The sequence below is a fragment of the Schistocerca serialis genome, chromosome 2 (assembly GCF_023864345.2).
Source record: "Schistocerca serialis cubense isolate TAMUIC-IGC-003099 chromosome 2, iqSchSeri2.2, whole genome shotgun sequence".
In the NCBI taxonomy this organism is placed as follows: domain Eukaryota; kingdom Metazoa; phylum Arthropoda; class Insecta; order Orthoptera; family Acrididae; genus Schistocerca; species Schistocerca serialis.
This window is the reverse complement of record NC_064639.1, coordinates 745585349-745598433: the sequence shown is the minus strand read 5'-3', so window position 1 is coordinate 745598433 and position 13085 is coordinate 745585349. Positions and strand designations below refer to the sequence as shown.

The following is a 13085-nucleotide window of genomic DNA, read 5'->3' as shown; positions in this document are numbered from 1 at the left end:
AGTTCTGTCTGAAGTGTTTCGTGTAGAGTGCATTGTGGGAATATACTTACAGGCTGTTGATGGCTACAACTTAAATAATACTAGATCGCGAAAATACATAAATGTTACACAAATGTTACAATGACTGAAACGCTGGACGCATGAAAACAGAAAATAACACAAAATTATACAGGTCGCATGTACACGGACATTGGAGGAATGATGATGTTTGCTTTGTGGGGCGTTCAACTGCGCGGTCATCCGCGCCCGTACGAAGTCGCAGTTTTTACACAGTCCAATTTTTGAACTTAATACAACCTAGCAACTGTCACAAATGATGAGGAAATGTTGAGGACAACACAAACACCCAGTTCGCGGGCGGAGAAAATCCTCAGCCCGGTCGGGAATCGAACCTGGGACCCCGTGATCCAGAGGCAGCAACGCTAACAACTACACCACGAGCTGAGGACACACTGGAGGGAGACGTGCATCGCTTGAAAATGAAGTCCAGCATAATTTACGAGCGCATGCCGAAAAGCAATGCCTCCGAATTTTTTATTTGAAAATTCTTAAAATTTTTGAAATGAAAGAAACTACCAACGAGAGGCCAGTTTGTTGGTACTGCATGCACCGCTTCGTCACTATCAAAGGGATGTCATCGAAATGTGTTTTCTAAGTTTTGAAAATAGATGAAAATCGGATGGGCCACGTCGAGACTGTATGGAGGATGACAGTGAACCCAACGCATCGAATTATTGGAGATATCGCAGCGCTCTTCTACCGTCTGGCACTGTCTTGCAGAAGAAGCGAGTGCTCCATGTGTGGACGAACTCTTCGAATTCGTACTTTCATTTTTCTGATGGTTTCGCAGTACCTTGCAGAGTTTGTGGTGGTGCTATTAGGCATGAATCCAAATGCACCACGTGAACGTCCCAGAACACTGTGAGAATGTCATTGTCTGCTGATGGTATGAACTTCAATATTTATCACCCAACTCCATTGGTGGTGTCACGTTTTCGGGGTCAAAACCCCGCAGCTTTCATCAGCCGTCACAATGTTGTGAAGGAACCAGTTTCCCTAACACTGGAAACGCAGAAGAAACTATCGACATATGTCAGACCTCCTCTGTTTCACGTCAGGAGTGAGCATTCGAGGCACCCACCGTGCACGCAGTTTCCTCTACCGCAGTTCTGCGATGATTGTCCGTACTCCCTCTCGTGCCACAATTACCTGAGAGCTGTGTCTATGTTATCTGACTATTTTCTCTTTTGAGCTCATCAACCCATTTCCGATGAGTCTGGTCGGTTGCCGTACGCGGTCGTCCACTCCGAGCTCTGTTACACACGTTGACGTTATCACCAGCGCTCCTTTCATTAAGAGCACGAACAACCCAATGTCGCACATTACTGACGTCGATACAAACGTCACAGTACACTGTGTTCATTCATCTACGGATTTAAATTGGAGGCATGCTTCTGCGGTTAGGAACTCGATTACTGTACGCTTTTTCTCTGGTTACAACACGTCGTGATTTTACACGCTACAATTCGGAGCCCTCTAGCGACAGAGGGTTGCAACTTAGGTCAGCGCAGCGGAAAAGTCGATCGAGTAATATGCATGACATACAACACCTCAACCGATATTGAGAAAAGAACGAAAAATTCGGAGGTATTACTTTCCACCAAGCCTTCCTAATAGAAGTCAGCGTACTTGACGAAATAGAGGGACAGGAGAGAGTTATTGTTCCACGTATCGAAAGCAAAGAAAATAAGACAAAACAGAATGTGACTGTAACCTTTAATATGTTAAAAAATGACGAAATTCCTCCAACTGTATTAAGGTGTTGGTTTTATTGGCAACTAGTTTCGATGTTGTTACAACAACATCTAAATACAACTTACATACATAAACAACCAATGTAACAACAGTAATTTATGAGTTATTATGCAAAACAATTCTATTATAAACACATTACGTAATGGATAATTTTAATGAAAGTAATTATATTTTTGGTCATTTCCGTTAAAATGCCATCACTCTGGACATTAGCCATTTACGTGGTATTATTAAATACAAATGAAGCTGTATATGCATAGTCGTTTTATTATAGGTTAATATCAGGTATTAAAAATGGGAGTATATAAAAGCTTAAGCGACAAGCCGTCATTCTAATGGATAATAAAATAGGCGTGGAAAACTGTAATTTTTAAAAAAAAATAATGAACTACAAAAAGGAGAACATACGCGTTGCCAATCAGACATATATTAGGTAAACTTCATTGTTTACTAGTAGTGAGCGGTGGGCAAGATAGACTAGAGTTACGTTTGCAAAATTCTGTGCTGTCGTCATACTAAAATAACAGTGGCGTAATTTACTCAGATAACGTCGTTCCTAACACAACGAAAGAAATGGTAAGGGACCGAAAAAATGGTGCGAAACCCAGTTGATATAAGGTAGCCAATAGTGTAAAATACATGGTAATCAATTTAAAAAACTATTCATTCCAATAAAAGTATAAGTTAACACGTTGTTGAAATACAGAATTTTTCAAACGTAACTCTAATCTACCTAGCCCACCGTTCACTACTAGTAAACAATGAAGTTTTCCTAACATATGTCTGATTGGCAACGCGTATGTTCTCCTCTTTATAGTTCATTATTTAAAAAAAATTAATGTTCCACGCCTATATTATTATCCATTAGAATAACGGCTTGTCGCTTAAGCTTTTATATACTCTCATTTTTAATACCTGATATTAACCTATAGTAAAACGATTATGCTTATACAGCTTCCTTATATTTAATGATACCACGTAAGTGGCTAATGTCCAGAGTGATAGCATTTTAACGGAAATGACCAAAAATATAAGTAGTTTCATTAGAATTATCTATTATGTAATGTGGTTATAGTAGAATTGCTTTGCATAATAACTCATAAATTATTGTTGTTGCATTGGTTGTTCATGTATGGTATGTTGTGTTTAGGGCCTGAAGATGATGTTGTAACAACATCGAAACTAGTTGCCAATAAAACCAACATCTTAATACAGCTGGAGGAACTTCGTCATTTTTTAACATATATTATACTAGTTGACGTCCCAAGTCGTCCGTTTCAATTATGTATATACGAAGATAACCTTTAATTATCCAATGGCTTGCAATCGTTGCAACGTGTAGACCCAGAGGAGATATGATACTGTCAGGTTTGCTGACGCCAGTAATGAAGCGAAACAGATATTGTTTTAGACTTCTTCTTGAAGTCTTCTGCCTTATAATGCAATGACGGCACGTCTGAACTTACAGTTGAACACTTCTGCTTGAAGCATAACTCAAGATGTTTTTCGTGATAACTAGTGTGAGGGCAATCAGCTGGACACAATCAACGGAAGCTACCTGCAGCTGGCCAGCACCGGCCGTTACCAGTGTCAAATAACGTCATATGCAGATTACTCTGTGGAACACGTGTGTCCCACACAGTCACAATCGTTCAGTGAAATGCTACAGAGTATCCGAACAGAAGTTGATCTGACCATAGTCTTTTTTTGTCATTATTTTTCTGTCCAATATGATGCGGCCATCCATCTCTTATTTTGAGGCAGTCTCTTCCTCAGAGCTGCACTTACTCGTACAACCAATGTCCTGAGTCGTTTCGTGGATTTCTGTAGATCTCTCTCCTCCACTACAGTTTTTGCCATTTACGGCCCCCTCAGGTACCATGTAAATTATTCCCGTATGTCTTAACACATGACCTGTCAACCCATCCCTTCTTCTATTCACTGTTTTCCACATATTAGTTTCCTCGCAGGTTGAAACTCGGCCTATATTTGATACTAGTGAACTCATTTTGGAAAGGAGCGCCATCTTTGCTTGTCCTAGCTTTTTTTCATATGTTCTTGCTTCGTCTGTCATCAGATATTTGGTTAAAAAATTCCGTCTCTTCGTCTGCTCCAAAATTCTGAAATTCATTTTTGCTACACCTCATTTCTTTCATCTTACGTTGGTAAACCGTAATCTGTTGATCTAATGAAGACTTCTATATGTCCTGTAATTGTTGCTCACTTTCTCTGAAGACAGCAATGTTATCAACGAGACCATAACTTCTGGACTCATCTCAGAAAGATTCTTTTCGTTGGTTCATCGCTTCTTTGATGTCTAGGTTGAATAGTAGGCGACAAAAAGTACATCGTAGCCTTATGCCCTTTTTCATTCGATTACTTCTCTTTCGATCTTCTGTTCTTATTGTTACCTCTTGGGTTTGTATATAATGTATTTCCCTTTTTTTCCTGTCGCTATGTCTATTTTCCTGAAAATTTCATGTATCTTTATCCATTTGTTGTTGTCGAATGCTTTCCGAGATCGGCAAATTCTATGTGCCACATCTACCTCAAACCTGCGTATAACTGACAACACAGGCGAAACGCCTCTGAAATAGTCAAGGAAACATCTTCAGTATTTCAAAAATAGTGTAACAAAAAGATTTAGTAGCGGTCCAAATAAAGAACTGATGTCCGAATAAAAGCACTGGTTGCTTAGAAAAGAAGCATGCTGAGCAGCGTATCGGGCCTGTCCTAAGTAATTTCCGGCTGGTTCTTCTGGAGCACATTGCCCGAAGCGTGGTGGTTTCATATCAAGCAGCTTTAATTGTTTTTGTTTCCTTTTAATGAAATCTCTTTTAGGTAAACTTGAGTTACTTTTTGTATTTTAGTCAAACACATTCTAAAGATGTTTGTGGCCTGCCTAACTGAAAACTGTTTCTTCGAACCTTTGAAGAGATTGTTATGTAACTTCAATTGGTGAAATATTATCTTGCTTCTCTTATTTAAATTGCTGTAAATATTTCGACGGTAGTGACCAGTGCCCCACAAGATTTGGCAGTAATTTACCAATTCCACTTACGCAGAACATTTATTTATTGCTGCTCATAGCCCGAAGGATTAAGAGAACACCGTAATCTTACAGAAACAATTAAAAGGGGCGTAGGTCAGATTTATCGGAAGAGTTTGAAATTTTCAAGTACTTACAGAAAAATCATGGCTACATTTTAAACGATCAGCTTCGTGTCGCAAGAAGACATTTCGTGGAAGGACTTAAGCCTCTACTTCTGGCCGAGTAGCCAAGTTGACCGTTTGGTGCTGGCCTCTGCGTAGTGTTTGTTTTCCTCAAAATTCTGTGTTCAGTAAAAAAAAAGTCTCTTGTTATTTTGCCATGTACTTTGTCATGAACAGTTGGCTGATGTTCAACATTTTAATAATATACCATTTTAGACCTATTCCCCCTTTTGTTTTCAGTGTGTTTTTATTCTATCTATGGCATCGTGATTCCTAGCACAAACAGCAGTTAGTGAGGCTTCATTTACCATTTTACTAGTTATTTTATAACCGTCCTTTCCTAGTATATTTGTTCATGTAGCATGCTTTATCAATACGACCTCTCGTCTTATAATGTATTTTTATGGTTGCATATTCACGCATAAGTGCTTCTCGTATGGTCTGCACATTTCGTAAAGAGTAGGCTCTGTTTACCCGAATCTGCGGGCTCTTTGTAAGCCGTATGACTTCAATGACACTCATTTTACGCCCTCTTTTGAAATATTTACTTAATATGTTAATTTTGTTAGTAACATGTACTTGTAAAATCACACACGCTGCTCATTGCAGCTATGCGCTTGAAGAACGCACAGGAGCGCCACGTACCAGAAATAACTTAGGGCTAGGGCTTCTTCCCTTCAGCCAGTCGGGCATGTCCCTAGATCTGAACGTGACAGATTGACGCTCTGTAGGACCTGAAGCAACGTTTTATATTTTAAAGTCAGTTTTATGCAAATCTTTAAATTTGCGTACTATATGTTGTTGGTGGTTAGTTGCTGTGGGGGAGGGGACCAAACAGCGAGGTCATCAGTCCCATCGGATTAGGGAAGCATGGGGAAGGAAGTCGACCGAGCCGTTTCAAAGGAACCATCCCGGCATTTTTCTGAATCACGAAAACCTAAATCAGGTTGGCAGGACGCGGGTTTGAACCGTCGCCCTTCCGAGTGTGAGTCCTGTGTACTAACCACTGCTCCACCTCCCTCGGTCTGTGTTGTCGTATCTTGCGTCATGTATGAGATTTAAAAAAAATTAAAAGTTTAAAGACAAATCCCTAGAGAAGACGGCTACTACTTTTATATAATTTATTTAAATGGTGACTACATTTATGACATACTAGACAGCGTCAACGACTCCCACATTGATTTTACGTGAGTATGCGTCTTTAAAAAAAATTTTTTGTAACATTCGCTGTAATTTTGCTTGTTGTAACGTTATTATCTTAATATTGCACTTTTTAAAATTTTTCTTTGCTGGATTTAACTACCTGAAAATTTTTTAAAGACGTCATGGTCGCCTTCTTGTCATTATAATTTTAACATCAAGAAGGATAACAGATTACGAAATTCCCCTTATTGTTCTTGTACAGTATGGTAGGAACAAAAAGTTATTAAATTTGTAGAGGATTTGGGGATGTACAAAACTGCGAAGTTCACTATACAGGGCTGTAACCTTTGGCTGTACCAGTTGCTCTAAAATTGTGCACAACGAGTCGAAAGTAACTTGGATGACAGATACGATTACGTCTTTACATCCTGCATCACCTCTATGCCAGAGTGAGTCTATGGCAACCGGTGGTATGCCAGTTTCTCAAATGGTTCAAATGGTTCTGAGCACTATGGGACTTAAAATCTGTGGTCACCAGTCCCCTAGAACTTAGAACTACTTAAACCTAACAAACCTAAGGACATCACACACAGCCATGCCCGAGGCAGGATTCGAACCTGCGACCGTAGCAGTCGCGCGGTTCCGGACTGCGCGCCTAGAACCGCTAGACCACCGCGGCCGGCACCAGTTTCTCGGTTACCCATGACCAGACATGGTCAGTGGGTGACAGATCTGCAGAACATGCTGGCCAAAGCACAAGTCGAACAGCCACTGTATCGAGGTAGATGAGGGCGGGCAATATGTGGTCTTGCGTTGTCTCACTCAAAGGTAGTGTCACAAGGCGTTCGCAGATAGGGAACAGCTGTCGACGTTAACGACATAAATATAACGGCTGTAGTCCGAAATGGCGGTTGGGTGTGCCAAATCTCTTCACGTTGTCTACGCACTGACAACCCGTACCATCATGCGAGATGCTGGACCCATATAATGATGACGAATACTGTCTGGCAGCTTTTTTTATTTTTTTTTCCTCTTCAGAGCCTCCATGCACAGATACAACCATCATGCTATATCTAGCACCGGGACCAGCCTGACGATGTGTTGCCGTACTTGTATCCTGCACCGCTGTCGGCGCACTCCTCTCAACTGCCGGGTCAAGTTAAGCCACAACAATAGTCGTCTTGCTGAGAGTGCGTAGCGCTCTAGACGTCGTCACGCTGTCTGCCGTTGTCAAATTCTGACATTTGCCAGTAGACTTTTCTTCTCCTTACACGAGGAATAACACGATCTTCTCACAAATAACGAACATTAAAATGTTATTCCTGAATGAGAGATCCTCTGCGTAATCTTTCCTGACACTCAGAATGTAGATCACCTTACTGGTACTAACTTTGTACGGTTGCTGTCAAAGACTAACCATTTGTATATCTATGCGTATTCACTGATGCAAGAAAAATCGTAACACAAAGGAGTTCTGCGAAATAAACGGAAGTTGATAGCCCTGTTTGTACATCTGGAAGAAGGTATTTGTTCACATTTCGCGCCATTTTACGTAGGAGTGGCGCTAACAGCGCCACTATGAGGATGCAAATCAGGTTTGCTTTAAATTCACGCTGCATCTGTCGTGAGCGTTAGTTACCTATGATACTGGACGTGACGAGTTGATGTAATTCAAGAATGCCTTTGACGCGACAAAGGAGCCGTTACCAACACCTCACTAAGTTTGAACAAGGTCGTGCTAATAGGGTTGCGACAAGGTGGATGTCATTCCGCGAGTCTGCAGAAAGACTTGGAAGAAATTTAGCAACTGTACATGACGCTAGCAGCGGTGGTCACGAGGATGTACGGCAGCAAGAAGATCGCGCTCCAGACGACCACTCGGCACTTCCCAGAGGGAAGAAATGGTTCAAATGGCTCTGAGCACTATGGGACTTAACATCTATGGTCATCAGTCCCCTAGAACTTAGAACCACTTAAACCTAACTAACCTAAGACGAGCTGCGGACCCAGAGGTAAGACTTTCGTGCTAAGCGTATGGCGCTGGCGCATCGTATTGCATCTGCAGCAGCAATTTGAGCAGCGGTCGGCGCTACAGTGACACAACGAACTGCTACAAATCTGTTACTTCAAAGACAGATCCGAGCCAGACGCCCCGTGGTGTGTATTCTACCGACCCCAAACCACCGCCATTTGTGACATCAGTGCTGTCAAGTGAGAGCTCATTAGAGTGCAGGGTGGAGGTCTGTTGTGCTTTCTGCTGTAACTGGTTCTGCCTCGGTGCCAGAGATGGCCGTGCGTTCGTTAGAAGGACGACAGTTGATAACCAGCAACCAACCTATCTGTGTACTAGACACACTAGATCTGGATCTGGAGTTATCGTCTGGAGTTCGATTTCATATGGCACCAGGAGCACTCTCGTGGTTATTCCACTCTCCCTGGCTGCAAAACCGTAGGCTGCGTCACTTTGGTGATTCGACCTGTCGTGCTACCATTCATGAACATCATATCAGGGATGTTTTCCAACAGAATAACGGTCGACCACATACTGCTGTTGTAACCCAACATGCTCTACTAAGTATCGACGTATTGCTTTGTTCTGTTCGACCACCAGATATGTCTTCAGTCGAGCATGGAACTCCATCCCACAAACTGACATCCAGCACATATGCAACAAAAAACGTTGCAGGTTTGATTGCTTGCATTCAACATACCGGCGGTATCAGTGATTATTAATGTACCAGCATTACACATTTGAAACGGCTTATCTCGCGCTTACATTAGCCCGTGATCTTGCAATGTTAATCAAATATGTTACCTAGACAAACGTATTCCCGAAATTTCATTCCTCTGCATTAATTATTTTTGAGTGTTGCATTTTTTCCGTCAGTGTAGTACGATAGTCGTTTAGTAAGTAATCCAATGCATTTTTTCAATTTCCGTTGAACATCGCAAGAATATTTCCACTTCAGCTTCTATAGTTTCATGAAGTTCCAATACGATCCGGCGTTTTACGCAGCGTTCAAAACGCCGTCTGTAACGGAGGTGCGTTCCAAGCAGACAGCTTTCATTGAGTTTCTGTTGGTGGGAAACCAGGACATCGCAGATATTCATAGACGCTTGCAAAATGTCTACGTAGACCTGGCAGTTAACAAAAGCACGGTGAGTTGTCGGGCGAGGCGTCTGTCACCATCGCAATAAGGTCCCTCAAACCTGTCTTGTCTTCTGCGCCGGCCCGGGTGGCCGAGCGGTTCTAGGAGCTACAGTCTGGAACCGCGCGACCGCTAAGGTCGCAGGTTCAAATCCTGCCTCGGGCATGGATGTGTGTGATGTCCTTAGGTTGGTTAGGTTTAAGTAGTTCTGAGTTCTAGGGGATTGATGACCTTAGAAGTTAAGTCCCATAGTGCTCAGAGCCGTCGGCCGGCCGCACACAGCTGTTATTCCTGCAATGTTGGAACGTACAGACACACTCATTCGAGGTGATCGACGGATCACAATGAAACACTTCATTGGACAACTGGACTTCTCTGTTCGTAGTGTCGACACACGTGTTCTCCAGGATATTCAAGCGTGTATGCCCGCTAGGTTCCTCGCAGCCTAACGGAAAATCATAACAGCAACGAACAATCATCTGTGCGGAATTGCTTGCGCGTTACGAAGCTGACCGTTACAATTTTTTTGTCGAACATCGTCACAGGCGATGAAAAATGGGTTCATCACTCCGAACCGGAAACAAATCGGCAATCCCTGGAGTGCCTACAGACAACCTCTCCTCCGAAGAAAAAGTTCAAACACGCACTCTCAGCTTCAGTCATGGCGACGATCTTCGGCAGTACGTGGATGATGATATTATTGCTGCAGTAAGACGTTGGCCCCGACGTCTTCCAGCAGAATGATACTATGTGGGCATAGAGGCCCTCCCAGTAAGGTGGCGTAAGGCCATCGGGTTGAACGGAGATTATGTTTGAAAATAGGGATTTGTAACCAGTAGAATGGGGAATAATGTGGTGTACTGGAATCTTGAATGCAACCAGCCTGATGTCAGAAAAAACGTGTTGCATTACTTATTCGACGTCTCTCATATTTATACGTCAGTTGTACATTTGTTGCATGTTGTCTTCATGTTGGCCAGCAGCGCAAATTTTGATAAAATTCGCTATTGCAGTTTCGGAGTATTTAGCTGCAACCACTCAGAATGGCTAAACAGCTGAAAGTACAATAGTAAATTTTATGAAGCTGTAGTTTTTACAGCCAAACACGACTTTGATGGCTCTGAAGACTATTGTCGATTGCCCAATTTTTTCACTTGCACTAAGACGTCCGCCTTTAACGTGAAATGGCTCGTTGGACGACACATAGCACGCGCCATGATATTACGGATTTATAACATTTATTCTTATTTCGTGACTTGTTTTCGTCTGCTGTTTGATTTTCTAGAATCTAAATATAGCACACAGAATATTCCATAATAGCTCTAAAAGACTAGTTATTATTCTAATTTCTTGTACTTGTTACAGACATTGCTAATATGCGTAATGACGAGTATTAATTTGTACATCCTAAATAACACAAAACTGATGTACATGAAAGACATCTAAGAATTTTTCACAAAACATTGCTACTTTTACGGTATTTTCCCATTAGCAGTAGAACCTTCCCTGAACAATAATTACAATCTTTTTCCAAATTTTTTTCTTGCCCAACTAGCGGATTGCTCAACTTAAAAAGTGCAAATCCTTTAATAGAATATCGTGTTTAATAGAATCATACACTTTGCTGGGGACTTTCTATTATTTAAAAAACACACTCTGCGATGAGCGTTCTGTATGACAGTCTCATTTCTGACAGTACAATGTGGCTTCTATTTCAGAATTGTTTGTAGTTTGTTCAAGGACAGTTTTGGCCTGCGTAGAAGCCACTGAACCGATTGTGTCGTTGATGCTGGGCTGCATGATGCAAATAACATGAGACTGTGCTTCCATTCGTTTATGGTTACATTTTATTATATAATGAGTACTTACGTGTTGCTAATCGGTTATCTGAGTGAATAGAGAAATGGCAAGTTTGTAGTGTCCCGTTTATTTTTCTATTTTTACTTTTGTTACTAGTGGTATGCATATTTAAGTACGTATAAAATTTAAGCTATTGATATACTCCATCATTTACTTCTGCCGCAGATCACTCAGTTCTCCGAGCACCTGTGATTGTGTAATTCTGAAACCTCGCAGAAACGTCGAGTCTGTGTTAACATAAGGAGTAGAAAGCGAACTGCGTCGATTAAATCTATTTTCTTAGCATGAGCTGAAGATTTACAGTTTTTCAAAAATTTTCAGTTAATGTTGCTAAAGATAGTTCCTCTTGTAATGAGATTCGCATCACAGTTCCTACGGTCAAGTGCTCATACCAAACTTCACAAAGCCAATTATAATAATGTCAATACGATTTTGAAGTACGAAGCTCCTATTAAGTACAATAGGACCTGCAAATAAAAGATTTACATACTGAGTCACTACACTTGCATAGGCGATTTTTGATAAAGAAGACTATCGTTGTAGGGAAGACTTACCACTGTCTCCGGCGTGACATTATATTTGTTCTTCATACTGGGCATTTTCTGAAACAAGAAACAGGATCGTCAGACTAACATAATAGCATCAAGACCTTATCCTAAAAAATAGTACAGTTCGTTAACACAGAATAAGTATTGAGAAAATTTAGAGAAGCGGCATCTGAAGCTGACTGCAGAACGATCTTACTGCCGCCAACATTCACTACGAGTAAGGACCACGAAGACAAGATACAACAAATTAGGGCTCATACGAAGGTATACACACAGTCGTTTTCCCTCGCTCTGTCTGCGAGTGGAACAGAAAGGGAAACGGCTACCCTCCACCACGCACAGTGGCTTGCAGAGTATCTATGTAGATGTAGACGGTAGTCATCTACGTCCAGGAACAGAGCAAAGATCGTGGAACGTCGGTAGGAAGTGCAAGTGTATCGCCGGAACGTGTCACGTGCACTTAGAATTAGTCTAAGTAGATGGAAACATACGACTCACCATATGTATTTACTAGGGGTGAATGATAGCCGGCAAAATCAGATTCTCAATTATAGGGGTCGTCGAACATTCAAGACTATTCCCAAAGAACACTTACAAGGGGAAGGCCTCGGACACGGCCAACCGATTCGGCTCAAATTTGGCAGGTCGCTTGTGTACAACCTAAAACGAAGGACTGTTAGATATTTTGGGTCAACACCCCCGCAATTTTGAGAAAATCGCCCCTAAAGGCTATGACGAGCAATCGACTCAAAATTGGAGGGATCGATAGATAATTGTAAATAGAGCATTTTTCATCACCAGTAATGGGTCCGCAAACGCAAACTTTTCCAGAAATCGAGGAAAGAAACTTCTACAACTGCCGCTTCTGTACCCACATGGTAAACGCTTTTCGCCGACACTTCGGAAACAGTGTAGCTGTCGAAAGATTGCATTCATTACATGTTCTTGGTGCCGTGAGTATATTTGTTTCGAATGTTTATATGACAAGTACCACCCATCTAGTTGATCGAAGAATAGTGAGGACACGTGACAGTGACTGGAAGAGCCATTGCAAAGTGACTATTCCAAGAGGTTTGAGAAATTTATTTGCCTACCTTATTATTATCATTCCTTATTGATTTACTTACCTTATTAAACCTCCTATCCCTATCAATTGAGATATAGAAAAATACAAACGAAGAGAAGAACATCCGCTAGATTTCTTCGAGATACGAGCGCGGGTTCTCCGATTCCCAGCCACTTACCTTGGTCGTTGCGCTATCTTTTTTTTTTTAACATCTCATTTTGTTCGCTTTCGTTCGTTGCATCTGCTCGGGGCGGACGTCGTAAGACATCCGTTTAAGTTCGTTGTTGATCG

General features: G+C 41.6%; 1 protein-coding gene across 2 annotated transcripts in view; it reads right to left on the bottom strand.

The window, feature by feature from the left end:
* Positions 1-13085, bottom strand: part of LOC126457950 (sodium-dependent nutrient amino acid transporter 1-like) — a 225461-nt gene that overhangs the window by 105061 nt on the left and 107315 nt on the right. For both annotated transcript variants that reach the window (XM_050094681.1, XM_050094682.1), the window contains exon 2: positions 11735-11782. In XM_050094681.1, coding sequence (XP_049950638.1) covers positions 11735-11779 — 45 coding nt within the window. In that variant the 5' untranslated portion in view covers positions 11780-11782. The remainder of the gene's footprint in view (positions 1-11734; positions 11783-13085) is intronic.